Below are 14,963 nucleotides of genomic sequence, written 5' to 3'. Positions count from 1 at the left end.
ACATGTGTGTTTACCCCAAAGCTGTTCTTTTCTCTCCGTTCTTTTCTCATTCCTGCATGGTGCTTTTAAAAGCATTTGTGGATAATCACATAGTATTGCCATAGAAATCAACTTCCTTTTGTGTACTTAATTACCCCAACTTACCCCCAAATTAATTTTTTGATGGGGTGTGTATGCAAGTAGATCCTCCACTTATGTCTGTGTGACTGTCTGTCTGTCTCAAAATCTCCTTTTTTCAAAATTGTTCCACCTCACATGAAGTCGCGCTTGTGTGCAGCCACGAAAATGTAACGCGAGTCATTGTTTGAAATAGAATATGATCAATGTACGGTCCACATTTTGTCATGCATAATTCATATTCTACCATTCCTGTTTTCTTTGCTTGTAATGCACCTCTTTCTCAGGTCTGAACACAAAGTTCACAGTTCATGCAAACTTGTTGCTTAATGTCACTTAAACAGGCTCCTAAATGGGCTTCTTTTTGAATGAGTAGAGAGATCAGATGAGGTGAAGTTATTTTACCTTAAAGGGGATAGTTCACCCCAAAATTTACTTGAACTATGACTTTCTTTCTTCTGTGGAACACAAAAGGAAATGTTAGATGAAATGACAGCCTCATTTACCATTAACTTTCTTTGTTTGAAAAAAAGATTGACATTCTGCCAAGAAAGTCACACAGGTTTTAAACAACACCTAACATGCTAAAACAGCATGCAGTACTTGAGTTAAAAACAAAAGACTCAGAACAATAACAGTAATATTATAAAAGGCATAATTCCTTGTTTATTTAAGGTCGGTTTAAAATTGCTAATATAAATGGCACATCTTTTGAATTCGGCAACAATTTGCACTGTTCCATGGCAACCGTAAACAACTGTTTCGCATTGTGCCAAACAACAGCCCTTAATAGCAAGTTCATCCTCGTCTTGACTTGTTTGGGAATTGTCCTGGTTTAAATTTGAGCATTACCCAGGTTTCTTTGTCACACTTGAAAATAATATTAAGCAGTCCTGCCCACTGATAGCCACACAAAGTAGGCTATACCATCATTCCACCCAGCCCTAAATAGAGTGTTTTTGTTTTTTGTTTTTTGTAATGGAAATGTGGCAGTCTGGCCTGAGAACGGGCTGTGAAATGCATGTTTACCTTACTGATTGTGTAGAACGTCCACCAGAGCATTATGCACAAGCCCTGAAATTCAAAGGAAATACCTTTCTGGCTGTCTAGCTGACTGTGTGTGCACGTTTTGTGCATTTTGTGCTTTGTAAAAGGAGTTGCTCTTTGTCTGAAAACAAAATGGAGACTAAATCAAAGACTTTAGACCTCTGATAAAGTAACCTTTAGTCTCACAGCCTCCTTCTTAAGCTCTTACTTTGTGAGTCAATACGGCCTTCGCTGCTGTTTGATCTCAGCTCCCTGTGCCCCTTGTTTGCTTAGCTTTGAGCGATTTACTACTCTAATATAATCTTGACCTCAAGCAACTGTTCTCGTCTCTCATACGCTAATGCATTTTCGACAAATTTTGCACCTGTGGGCTGTTTGCATACTGTGAAATGACACACACACTTGAACTGTCACCAGAGCTACTCGCTGGTTGGTGAAGGCCGATACCACGAAGGAACAACTCCAGAAATGTAATTCCAACCCCATAGTTTTCATTCAATAGGGCATATGTGCAGCAAGGCAGTGTGTCTGTGAAGCTTTGTGTTTTTCTGCCATTCTGGCTGAGCTCTGGAAGAGATTAGACCAGAGAGTGAAATTAACCATGGCTCTGGGCAAAAATGCCACCAAACGTGACAAAATTGCCCCAGATATTTAAAATGTAGTGGCAAAAATGCCCCTGTAGTTTTGTTATTTAATATTTAATACATTTCATTATACTGTATTATTTTCTTCTAGGCCTATCTATTTATGAGTTCAGTGCCTCTGCAGACACTGACCATGTTTACATGCATTTAAGAAAACGGTTTATTCAAGGGTTTTTGCAGAAAGTGGCATTCTGAAACATCATGTAAATGAGAACTCCAATGTCCTTATGCCGCTTAAGGGATTTAGAGAAAGCGGTTTAACACACCCAGGTTTCTCCTCGAGAACGCAGCTTAATGCGGCCATGTAAACACATCAGAGTACAGTGGGAAAAGCACATACACTATAAACTATACCCATTTATACAAGGCAATAGAAAACATTGATGGTCCCTCACATATATGCACTCTTACATTGGGGTAATCCTGTAAGAGGTAAACCCTATTATTACAGCGCAATTCTGCTGCATGTCGTGATGCAAAGTTGAGAAAACAAACACAACAACAACTCTGGAATATCTGGAAATAAAGCAAAGCAAAGGAGAATAAAGTAGCAAAGTCTTCTTTGGATGCCATGGTTGTTATTTACACAAGCGTCGCGGGGAAATTATATTGCTGTGGAGAAAGCTGCTTACTGACCGAGACACATGTATACGGGAGTAAAGAGTACAGCGCATGTAAACCGGTACGATGCTTTCTCGCAATTAGCCACTGTCTGGTGTCCATGTAAACGTAGTCACTGTAGTGACCTGTAACTGTCTAATATTGTAGTCTCATAGGCTAGTGTAGCTCAGATAGCTAATATTAAGTGGTTTTTGATTAGAAAAAAATATAATCAGCTCTAAAAACACTGAATATGAAGAAAGCATTTCCAACTTCTGCAAAATGTACAATTATATATAAAGTGCTGTAAAATCTAACATAGAAACCAGAAAATTATTTAAAATATGTTCAAGCAGAGTGTATGCGTTATGACATCTTGTCCGTTATTTACAGCTACTTGGTTATTTGATTAGGATTTTATCATTAACAGCCATAATTGTTCAGATTGTATTGTGTTTTCTAGTTAATTCATTAAATTGCAGTATTAAACTAAACACACGCTTTGTGTTTTATATGGTTACAAAATATTTAAATATGCACTCATAAAAGTAAAAATGCCACTGAAAATCAATTTCTGGAGGAAAATATTGCCTCTTAATAAAAAAAATAATTTCTGACACTGGGCTCTCGTTGTCGTCTTCTCAATGCCTTTGACAGTGTGTTTCTCTGAAGAGACTGACACTGGCGGAGACAGTTTTGAGAATATAATAACAATAATAAAACACTCTACCTTTCTAATGGGCAAACTGAGCTGTTGAGAGGTGCTGGGGTTAAATGAATGCAGAACAGTGTAATTGCTCCCAGCTTTTGTCTTCCTCCCCTTGTGAAGTCTGTAGACTGTAGAGTTTTTGAGGCTTACTCACTTAAGTGAGAAGAACACAGTTACCACTTTGTCTGCCATTATTATCAGTACTCAAAGTGACAGGCCCACAGCGCTTAAGTGTTGTTAACTAAACCAGTGCTGAGTCATTAAGGTACATGATTTTAGACAGCGGTTGACTTTGAACTAACACTTACTCACCGCTGTTGATAACTTAAATGAGGTTTATTATACTAAAGTACCGTAATTGGCCACGATTAGAGCTGCGGTGCCATCCGTCTGTCTCTCTGTGTCTCCCGCTCTGACTAAGACGGTATTTCCAGCACTGGCAAACTGTCAGAGGCACTTCACTGACTCATGAGTGAGGCCTCCAGGGAAAGGGAGACAGGAACTCTGCATCCTGCTTGTTTTGCGCTTGCTGATGTGCATTTTCCAGCCCCTACCTGAACACATGCACACACACACAAACACGCTTCGATGCAGTGCACTGATTTAACATTCTGTCTTGGACCAAACTTGTTCCTTGAGTTGAAGAGCACAGATAAATAGCCTGTCATTATGAAATTTTTCAGAGGGCAGCCCTGCTGGAAAATCCAGCTTAAGACAATGTCTTTTGGGACATGGTTGCTGGTTTCTAGCTGGTCTTAGCTGGTCCAAACAAGTCATTAGCTGGTTCATCAGTCACCATGTTCCAAAAACCAGCTTGACCACCTTAATCTCATATGATCAGCTGGTAATTGGTTTGTTGATTGTCTAAGATGGTCTATGAGCTTGGACCAGCTAGTGACCAGCTTAGTAGACCAGTTATTGACCAGTTTGAAGCAGCTAATACCTGCTCATACCTGGTAGAAACCAACTACCATGTTCCAAAACCCAGCTTGACCACCTTAAGATGAAATGACCAACAAGTAGCTTATTGGTCATACCATATTAGACCAGCAACAAACCAGCTATTAGCTAATTACCAGCTTGGACCAGTTAATGACCCGTTTGGACGAGCCAGTACCTGCTTTGACATGCTTGAAACCAGCTAACATGTTCTGAAAACCATCTTGACCACCTTAAGATCTATGACCTGCTGGTAGCTGGTTTGATTTTTGTCCAAGATGGTCTACCAATTTGGACCAGCTAATGACCAGCTTCAACCAGTTAATGACCAGACAAGCTAATAAACTCTTTGGGCTAGCTTATGACCAGCTTAGACCAGCTAGAAACAAGCTACCATGTTCCAAAAACCAGCTTGACCACTCTGAGATGGTATGACCAGCTGATAGATGGTTTATTGCTGGTCCAAGATTGTCTTCCAGTTTGGACCAGCTAATGACCAGCTTCAACCTGTTAATGACCAGACAAGTTTATAACCTGTTTGGACTAGCTAATGTCCAGCTTAGACCAGCTAGAAACCAACCATCATGTTCCAAAAACCAGCTTGACCTCCTTAAGATGGAATGACCAACTAGCGGCCAGTTTGTTGCTGGTCCAAACCAGCTACTAGCTAATGACTAGTAAATGACCAGTTAGGACCAGCTAATACCTTCTTCCAGCTGCTAGAAACCAGCTACCATGTTCCAAAAACCAGCTTCACCACTTTAAGATGGTATGATCTGCCAGAAACCAGCTACTATGTTCCAAAACATATCTTGAGCTGGATTTTTCAACAGGAAGTGAAAAAAAAAAAAAAAAAGGAAAGAAGAAAGCTGAAAAACAGTGAGATGGCATCAGTTGGTTAAGAGTTTTAAGATACTAATGAGTTTGCCCGATTTGTTCTCTTCTTTACCTGTGTCTGTTTCCACTGATACAGTCACACGGTATCGCTCAGGCGAGACCAGCCAAAACACACACTGCTCTCTCAAACACATACATTAGCAGATATTCTTTTCAACACTAATATACTTAAAACTCATGAACACACATGCACAATACCCTCAGGAAAAGGGCTGGTCTTTAGGCTGAGCATTGTTTGCTCCCAAGCTAAACATTAAATAGATTATTAACCTTTAATCTTTGCACCTCTGTTAAAACCCACAAAACAGGCAGCACAGACTCCACCACCCTTTTCTGTCTCTCTCTTTCACATTAAGAAGGGGTATTATATTAATCATATAATAGCACTTCTATGTTAGACAGCCATGTGAAACTTCCTGTTATATTGTTTAATTTCTTGCATCTGTTTGATCAGGTATAAGTTTAAATTCAGCCCTCAGTAGACTATTTAGGTGGAAGCATGCTTTCCTGTTTAATTTCCGTTGACTTAAAGTAGAGCTATGGACTTAACATAGATCCTTAAAGCTGTAGTGTGTATTTTCGGCACCACTAGCACCATAAAAACGGAATTGCACGAATAATGATTGTTTTCTAACATGTTTCGAACACTCTCTGTGTGTCAGCCATTTGTTGAACAAACATTGTTAAGCCAATGCTGCTGTGTCAGGCTGGTCGGGATGCTCAACAAAACCTGCTTAACCTACCCATGACTATCAATTTCAATGACACATTGAAAAAAACTACACACTTCAGTTTTAATGGATAAAATTGCAACCGCTTTGAAAACACACAGTTATAATGATTCAGCAGCAGTAACATTATTCTCCATGAAGTGTCTTTTTTGGATGCAGTCTAGAGGAATGGTTTCATTAGAGCATTCAAGCAGGAAAAGCTGCCTTGCCAGCTCAAGGATGATCTAAGGTACTCCGTAATGTTAACATGCAGGGGCCCAGCGCAAAGGGGCCATTTAAGTGGGAAGTCAGTCCTAATTCCACATACTGTATGCAAACAGTTGTGCTTGAATGGGCAGCAGTTGTCATATATAGAATTTTTAGATTTTAGGTTTTTATGTTATTCTGTAAGGTAGGCATTCTTAACTCTTGGGGCCAATTTTTTGGGTCTTGCTTCTACGGCAGATCTTCAATGCATTGGTTAATGGGTCTGGCATTTAGTCCCTGAAAGCACAGCAAGTGAAAGGAATGGGACCATAGACCTGGCCTTCAAAATTCCCCCTGCCAAATGCCTCTCAGGAGCTAAATAATGGCATCACTCAGTGTGCAAGTTAATCGGAGCTGATAGCGTGAAGCTGGAGGGGTCAGGGGGTCACAGGCTTGCGCTAAGTTGTCAGGGAGCTGAAAGCTGTCCCCAGGCCCACAGCAGGAGAGACTCTCCTTCTCCTCCCAAGCCATCATCACCATCACCCACCCACAGGAATGTGGAGGAGAAAGGAGGGTAGGGTGTGGGAGTGTGTGGGGGTTTGTGGGGTGTTTGCCGGATATGAGCTCATAGCTTTTCTATATCCCGCTTTCCACAAATGCTTTCTCCCCGGATAAAGAAAGAACAGGCAGAAATGTACACAATGTGTGGTGCCAGATAGTGTGGAAGCATTTATGTGCTTGTGTGGCTGAGGTAGACATGCATTCAGGGAGTTGTAACTCAGTGTTTGGCACTGCACACAGTCCACAGACAGACTACCACGAAAAGTGAATTAAATGAGCTGATTTGGAGCGTTTGAGGCTGTTCTTTCAGAGCTCTGTTTCATGTATGCATTGCAGGTATGCATTTCTCTGTATATTATTACTAGGGATGTTTGCTTAAGGTTTGCTGTCTTTGTTTTGGGGGCTTAAAATTACAAATGGTTCTTTCTCATCTTCAGCTATGCTGATATGATATAAGAGAGAATAACTTTAATGAATTAGGTTTTGACGTAGTGCCCTCTTGAGGTAGTACATAACAGTGCAGCGTTGAAATACTCCACATCATAAACCTACTCTAACTGCAGTCTTTACAGCCAGCAAATAGTATTATCCAATTTGCTTGATAATGTCGTGGGAAATATTTGCAAGTTACTGACACTTTCTCTTTCCTATTGCAGATGCTAGTCTGTCACCTGATGCCCCCAAGCAGAGTCACTGGTGTAACGTGGCATACTGGGAGCATCGAACACGGGTGGGCCGCCTCTACACGGTGTACCAGCCCGCCGTCAGCATTTTCTATGACCTACCTCAAGGCACAGGCTTCTGCCTCGGGCAGCTGAGCCTGGACCAGCGCAGTAGCACCGTGCAGCGGACTCGAGGCAAGATCGGCTACGGTTTGCTCCTCAGCAAAGAGCTGGACGGAGTCTGGGCCTACAACCGCAGCCAGCACCCCATCTTCGTCAACTCTCCTACTCTGGACATACCAGGGAGTCGTAGCTTGGTTGTCCGCAAGGTGATGCCCGGCTACTCCATCAAGGTGTTTGACTATGAACGCTCATCCATGCTTAGGCAGGGGGCAGAGTCTGAGCTGCTAGACGGACCGTATGACCCGAACAGTGTGCGCATCAGTTTCGCAAAGGGCTGGGGCCCTTGTTACTCCCGCCAGTTCATCACCTCCTGCCCCTGCTGGCTGGAGGTCCTCCTCAACAACCACAGATAACACATACACACACGGATTCACTTACATTGAGAGACTGTTGGACTCCACAAACCATCCCAAATATCATCTACTTAGATTTAATATAAAGTTTTATATATTATAAGAAATATATATTATACTTGTAAATAGTGGAGTCATTTTTACGATGTAATTATTTATGTATGGTGCAATGTGTACATGAACAAGAGGAAAAAAACGGGAAATGCACTTTGGCTTAAATATATATATATATATATATATATATATATATATATATATATATATATATATATATATATATATATATATATATATATAAAGATAAAAAATCTTTCAATACCAATTTGAAAAATTATACAGCAAAAATAGGAAGAGCCTGGTTTTGGTGTATAGTTTTCATATACTATTAATATCCAGATGAAAAGCTAACACCATTCACACATTGATAATAAAGTATTCGCATAATGTTGCTTTGCTTTCTGTCTCTCACTTATTAATTTTTCACCCATAAGGATCACTTGATCATAAATGACTACTTGTATTGAAGTGAATGAGAACTGCACTGTAGACAGTCATCATCGTCTGATGTCAGGCTTTGTATATCAACATCATGTCCTCAACATCTCTCAGTTGTGACTCAAGCATGTCCTTGGCTGTTAAAACAAACCCCTATTCCTGTGGAAGAGGAAAAGTAATACAGAAATTAAAGGCTTTTGAAAATTGGATTTGAGCAAACAGGAGCTTTGGGCACTGGCTTTCATTCCATAATTTGTCCAAACCTCTGGAATTAACAATTTTGTTGATGCAATGTTATTTTAGGCATTAATGTTCCTTTTCACTCCAAACCCAAACTCACATCCACATGTACCTCTCAGTTAGAAGCCCTGGTTGGTTGAGAAGAGGTTGCAGCCAGAGTTCCTTGAGGTCCTTGAGAGCCTTGTTTAACAGTTTTGAGGAGGGAGGAGGAGCTTTATGAAGAGAAGATGATGTATCCTCAAGCATGGCTTCCTCCCTGCTCAGGCCTGTGCTTTTGTCCCTGCAGCTCCAGCAAATCCAGTGTGCATGCCTCCTGAGCGAATAGCCTCCACAGCGTGGTCAGTGGTTTTTGGGTCCAGCTGCGCTTCTGCCTTCTGTGAGGAGAGGAGGTGGTGGCGGCATCCGTCCAGTGCATTGATATATCTCCACGAAGGCACATGGCAAAACCAAGACCTTTAAAAGAAACTATGCATACAGGCCAGAAAAACTGCATCCGAGGTGGATGTGGTAGGGCTGGCTTCCTTTCTAATTGTGGGTGTTGGTTGTCAGAGTCACTGGGGGAGAAGAGGAGGGGGCTGTAGGCTAACTTGCCAACAACAATCTGTTTGAAGAAAACAACAATCTAGTAGTGCAGGCAAACAAATGCTCTCCTGCAACGAAATAAAATGCTGTTTATTCAACAGTCATTGACTGTAAAGTTTACAGAACTGTAAACAAGGAGATGTGCAACTGCTGGGAGTGCAGCTGGATCACCCAACTAGAGTTGAGTCAGTTAACAATGAGCACGTTTACTTGCACGAGTTTACACCAATTATGCTTCATAAGCCGACAACGTGTGTGGTCATGTAAACACGTTCACCTAAGGTCAGAAATGGTTTAAGCAAACAAATAATCGACGCAGGTAGATTTTTTCTCATTACCCTGATTTCACATTGCATGTAAACACCTTTAATCTTGTTCTTACCAGCTTATCCAATGTGTGCATGTGTTGTGCCAAACCTCGTGACCAAACATCACTAGGGCGATCCCGACACGCACTCAACATTTAGAAATTGTTACTAAGCGTAACGACAGCTTTGACGTCAGTGATGACAAATACTATTATTTCTCCTGTGTCTCGTGACCTATTGCAACATTCTAATGTTTGGATGTATATTCTTGAATTAGATTAAACCCTTTATACCTTAATTAAACCCTTCAGTTTCACTCAGAGCTATTGTGTGACTTTGGAGGGCTTTGAATGCAGCAGAGTCATTTGCAATACTTCTATAGTGTTTTTTTGTATTTGTTTTGGAATAAATTAATGTGACTGTACTTGCATCTGCTTGTTACATCTTGTATATTGTGAGAATTGGTTAGGTGTAGGGGTGGGGTTAGGTGCTCAAAATATCTATATAATAGTGTAATTACATGTTTCATATCGTTGATAATTGGTTAGGGGCTCTAAAATAACGATATGATAGTATAATGTAACTAAAATAATGAATTTCTATGGATAATAAAGCATATTGCGGTTAAACACATGATAAAATACGAAGATGCAGAGCCTGTGACAGAATCGTTCGAACTGAGGACAGACCGTTCTATCCGTGACATTTTCATGGTGTATTTAAAACGTCGCTATGGTGATGCCTCGCTAATAAGCCTGACCTGGTCGTGCGCATGACTGTTTACGTTTTGACGTCAAAAGTAGTAAATAATCCAATGATTTCAAATTTCGCGGAAAGCGGTTTTCTGGCATTGATGGATTTTTGGAATTAGGCATTTTTTGGTAGTTATTTTCATATTGGTGTGGATGTAAATGCACTCACTATCCTTGGATGTGGAGGAGGTATTGCGAAAAAGGCTTTGCCATCTCACACAGAGAGCAAAGGTCTTTCTCCATACACACCGTTTGCCGCCAGCCCCGTGCCGAGTTCAAACAGCCCTAAGGAGTGGCTTCTCTCCCTGCAACTGGGGGCCATTATCTTGCTCCTTTGTGTCTGCTTTATGGGAAGAGGGCCCAGATCACCACTTGGGGAGGAACTGGCAGACTATTATATTGGGGCAGGGCTAGATCCTGAAACACATAGTACACAGATTACACAAGGCACCTCAGCGGGTACAAAAGGGGGCCTAATTAGACCAGGCCTGAGTGAGGTCCAGAGAAAAAGAGAGATATAGGCAGGATGCACATCCAACTTCCAGGCCTGGGAACGCGCCCTGTTCCTCTTACTTGTGGGAGCTCTGTAACTCTAGTTTGGAGTGAATAAGTGAGGGACGGATGGGGGAAGAAAGAAAAAGAAAGAGAGAGAGGGAGGGAGGAGAAACGGAAAAGCAGTGTAAGCAGCTTTGCGAGTGTGCCGCTACCTCAGGGATGGTATTGATTAACAGGGTTTCAGAGCGCTGTCGCTGCCAAAGATGTCTTAAGCAGCTAAAAGCTGGTGTGGTTCAACAATCACGCCATTTTGTATGCCCCTTTAGCGTTCGGTTTGGTGGTCTTTGTGCCTTGCAAACTACTGTACAACAAATCTTTAAAATAAACTTTTCCTTCTCCCTCTACTGGTATGTTTACAAAGAAGAATCTTTAGCTTCAAACTATTGTTGGGCAACCCAGAAGAAAGTTTTATTGCTCAGATGTTACTTTAATTTTTTCAGTTGCTCTCCATTTAATCTTACTGTCTTAAAAGTAACAATTAAAATAATTGAGTCATTTTTTTAACTACTTAACTTTTTCTTAACAACTAGAGTACCCGCATCATTATACACCGATGCAATATAATTTCTAAAGTCTAAAAATATTCACACAACTTTCTTCTGAGTGTGTATGCATGCGCTTGAGTGTCTTGAATATGCATCTGACTACTTTTTAAAGCATAGCTTGGAAGCCTTGTGATTATGGCATGCTTCTTGCCAAACCCTCAATGAATTCCATGGGCCACAGAGTTCAGGATGCAAATCCCTCCTTGGGTCTGCTCTCCTGTTGCATACAGGGTAATTACTGTAAACACTAAAAACTGACTTGTTTTAGTCAAAAAGCTTTCATAAAATGAACTGAAAGTCTATGGAATGCTGACCTTCATGCTAATAGTTGCCATACAAGTAAATTCATTGGATAGAAGTTTGAATAAAATGAAAACACTACAATTGTGATACAAGCATGTTAGAATACAAACCTGAGAATGCTGCCATTGTATGAGAGCATGATCTTGAATGCAGAATATCTGTAACCTTTTTGTTCATGTGTTTTCCCATTGACCCTGAATTTTTGCAGCTTTTTTCTAGGTGCAGAGAGTTGTCCTGAATCTTACAGATGTATGTATTAGACTTTATTTAAAGGGTTCCCACAGCACCCAACCAAATTTGTCTTTCTATAAATTAAACAATGCCTTTATGATCTGTTGCCAAAGATTTAATTTAAAACAATTTGACTTAATTTAGTCTCAGTCATGTTTCTGTAAAATATGTTATCTTAAGTAAGAACTAAGGTGTCTAAATAACATAAAATAAAGTTATAAAATGTCAATTTAATAATAAACCTACATAATTTGATTTTGAGAGAAATGCTCATATTAAAATCTCTGACATTTGATCGCAGACTTTGGCATTTTGGCAAATCTGAGCACATTTTGAGATGTTGAGATCTGTTCTGAAGCTAAAGTGAAGACATGAGATTACGAGAGTCTTTTCTCAGGAGTAAAATCTGAGAAGCAGGATGCTTACTGTAAGCAAATAAGACATTGCTGCGTAGGAGAATCTATTGAGATTAAAATGATCCCATTTCTTTTCTTCCCTACGTGTTGAACTAAATGTCCCTTTCTCCCTAGATATTTTCTAAGATTGTAATACTTTCAATACTAGATGTTTAATGAGAATCTCAGATGTAATATTATATCAAGGGGTCAGGTTTATTCTTGTACGATCACTGTTACACCACTCCCAGGTAATTCCCTAGGTTGTTATCAGTGTGTTTGATGGTGTTACCCTGGAATGTGTTCAGATGCTGTTTTATTGCGTGGCGTCACATCATGTAAATCAATCACTCTTTACACATTAAGGATGAAATTTCAGAATATTGCAGGTCTTTTATATTTACTTATATGACATTGTTTTTCCATGACAACCTTTCAACAAATATGTACTACACAGCATGATATACAGCCCAGATATTAAAGTGTGATAAACATGCTAGTTCTCAATAGCAGTGGTTGACCGATACATGTTTTTTAATGGCCAACACCGATAACTAGAGAGCTGGGTGGCCAATGGCAACAACAAAAAAAAAATGTTACACAATATTTTCACAAATGTCACTAAAAATTTTGGAAACAGAAACTATCCATTTAACTAGGCTGTTGGTAGATTTTCAACTGACCCAAAGTAGAGTAAATGCTTCTGCTAATTGTCCAAGTGGGCATGGTTATTGGCAATGTCAGTCATTTCAAAATGGCCAAAGTTTGGCCGATTTATTAGTCTAATCTCCTAAATTGGCCAAATATTGGTTGATTAATCAGTCAAACCTCAAAATTGCCTAATTTTGGCCGATTTATAAATCTAATCTCAAAATGACCAAATGTTGGTCGATTAATCAGTCAACCCTCAAAATGGTCTAATATTAGTAGAGTTATCAGTCTAATCTAAAAAAAAGAAAAAGCAGAAAATTGGTCGATTAATCAGTCAAACCTCAAAATGGTCTAATTTTGGCCGATTTATTAGTTTAATCTCAAAAAGGCCAAATATTGGTCGATTAATCTGTCAAACCTCAAAATGGTCTACCATTGGTACAGTTATCGGATTAATCTAAAAAGTTAAATTTGCCAAGTTTTTTGAATAAGCTGTTTTTTTATATAGTTATCAGCATATTGATGTGCATCTGCACTTATTGTGTCTCTGATTCTCGCATATCTATTCCCTGAAATCTGTGAAAAAGGTTGGCCATTAATATTTTGCAGAGAAGTACATTGGGAAGTATCATGATAATATCAGCTCGGATCAAGTTGACCTTGCATAGTTTTTGCAAAACTATCACCAACTGCAAGTGGTGAAATGCCTTGTGCTGTAACCATGAGATGCTTTGGAGAGCTCTGCTGCACCAATTTTTCTGCGTTACTCCCTCCCTCCCCGCTATAATTGCAGGGTTAAGAGGGGCCTCACTGACGTACACACAGGATTTATTTTAGTGAGTTTCCACAGAGCTTAAAAGAATACCATAGCACACCCTCCACAGATACACACACACACTCAGAGAGTTTTGAGTCAATAAATGCAATAAATACAAATGTACTCTCATTCCCCGCATGCAATTATTTTAAAATACATACTCATGTACACACAGCCTTAGGTGAGTTTCTGATAACATAAATCAACCGATACATCTTTATAGCCTTCACCTCTGTCAAAGCTCTCTTTAGGCAAAAAACACACAATAGACCTTGTGCAATTTTGCGGTTTCAGTTTGGCTTTTCACCAATGTTAAAGATTGTTATTTGATCATTTATTGTCACTGCACATTTTCATTGAGAATATTTCCTTTAAAGGGCTTCCTTGTCCTCTGTGTTAGCACAAGCACTAACACAATAGGCCAACCTTGTAAACTACTTGTGTTTTGCTAATTATAAAGCGTAATACATTGTCTTTTTTTTATTTTTTAATGGAGCAGATATGTGTGTTTTCTCCTTTTCTCTCTCTTTTTCAACACAAAGACACTGCGCCTGACTTCACTACAATCTTCCTTTCAGAGAAATTTAGCCATGACAGTGGGCTGTGTCCCTACTCTTGAAACCTGGCCAAGACCCCCCCCCCCTTTTTCAGAAGAATGAGAAAGGCATTCCTTTTTCAGTTAACCCCTACCAGGGGACAAGACTCCATTCAAATGGAATCAGACTTAAATTACATTGTCGGTCCTTCTGTTTTTTAGAAAGAAGAGGTGAAGTTTTTCATACAGATACACTATATATGTGTTCCACCACAGACAAGAGTAGTTAAGAAGCTCAATGTTTTTATCATTTCAGTTGTTGGTACCAGTAAACTTTCCACAAGATAGCTATCACCACAATTGCTCAAACCAATGTGCTATTGAAAAAAAAAGGAAAAGTTACACAAGTATATAGAGTATTTGTAGGACTTTGGCATCAGTATTCATGTACAGTATGTGTTCAACTATGACTGTTTCTAAACTTCAGCTTGGACTGTGGGTAAAGACAACAACAAAAAAACTAAATTGCTTAAGACTGCTTAAAACTGTAAAAATGATGTCATTCTTTTATGCCCTCTTCTGCTGTGTACTTTTGCCACAACATTCCCTAATGTCCACCCAAGGCATAGCATTCCGTGATTTAAAACTATGTAATGCTACTTTAATTTGGGGTGAACAAGCGGCTTTACTTTTATACTTGTCTACCAGCCTGTCCCATCAGCAGTAAAGAGACCATTTTTTTCCAAGGGGGCCTATTAAACTGAAAATGTAGAATGTTAGCAGCCTCTTTCTTTCTCTTTCTCTCCCTCTGTTCTCCTTCCTAATATGTTCCATATTGTGAGTTTAAATAGGGTGGACTCAGGAAATGCAGTCACACTGGCTTGCCTTTCCAAGATTCCAGGCTGAGGTTTGGCCCAGTGTGGTG

General features: G+C 39.8%; 1 protein-coding gene across 1 annotated transcript in view; it reads left to right on the top strand.

Annotated features, from left to right (window-relative positions):
• Positions 1–7,902, top strand: part of LOC127456000 (mothers against decapentaplegic homolog 6-like) — a 33,414-nt gene extending 25,512 nt beyond the window's left edge. Inside the window, exon 4 of the mRNA XM_051724266.1 lies at positions 7,088–7,902. Within this exon, the coding sequence (XP_051580226.1) occupies positions 7,088–7,629 (542 nt within the window). The 3' untranslated portion in view covers positions 7,630–7,902. The remainder of the gene's footprint in view (positions 1–7,087) is intronic.
• Positions 7,903–14,963: the final 7,061 nt, after the last annotated feature.

Source organism: Myxocyprinus asiaticus, chromosome 18 (genome assembly GCF_019703515.2).
Source record: "Myxocyprinus asiaticus isolate MX2 ecotype Aquarium Trade chromosome 18, UBuf_Myxa_2, whole genome shotgun sequence".
NCBI classification, from domain to species: domain Eukaryota; kingdom Metazoa; phylum Chordata; class Actinopteri; order Cypriniformes; family Catostomidae; genus Myxocyprinus; species Myxocyprinus asiaticus.
This window is presented reverse-complemented; position numbering and strand designations above follow the sequence as displayed.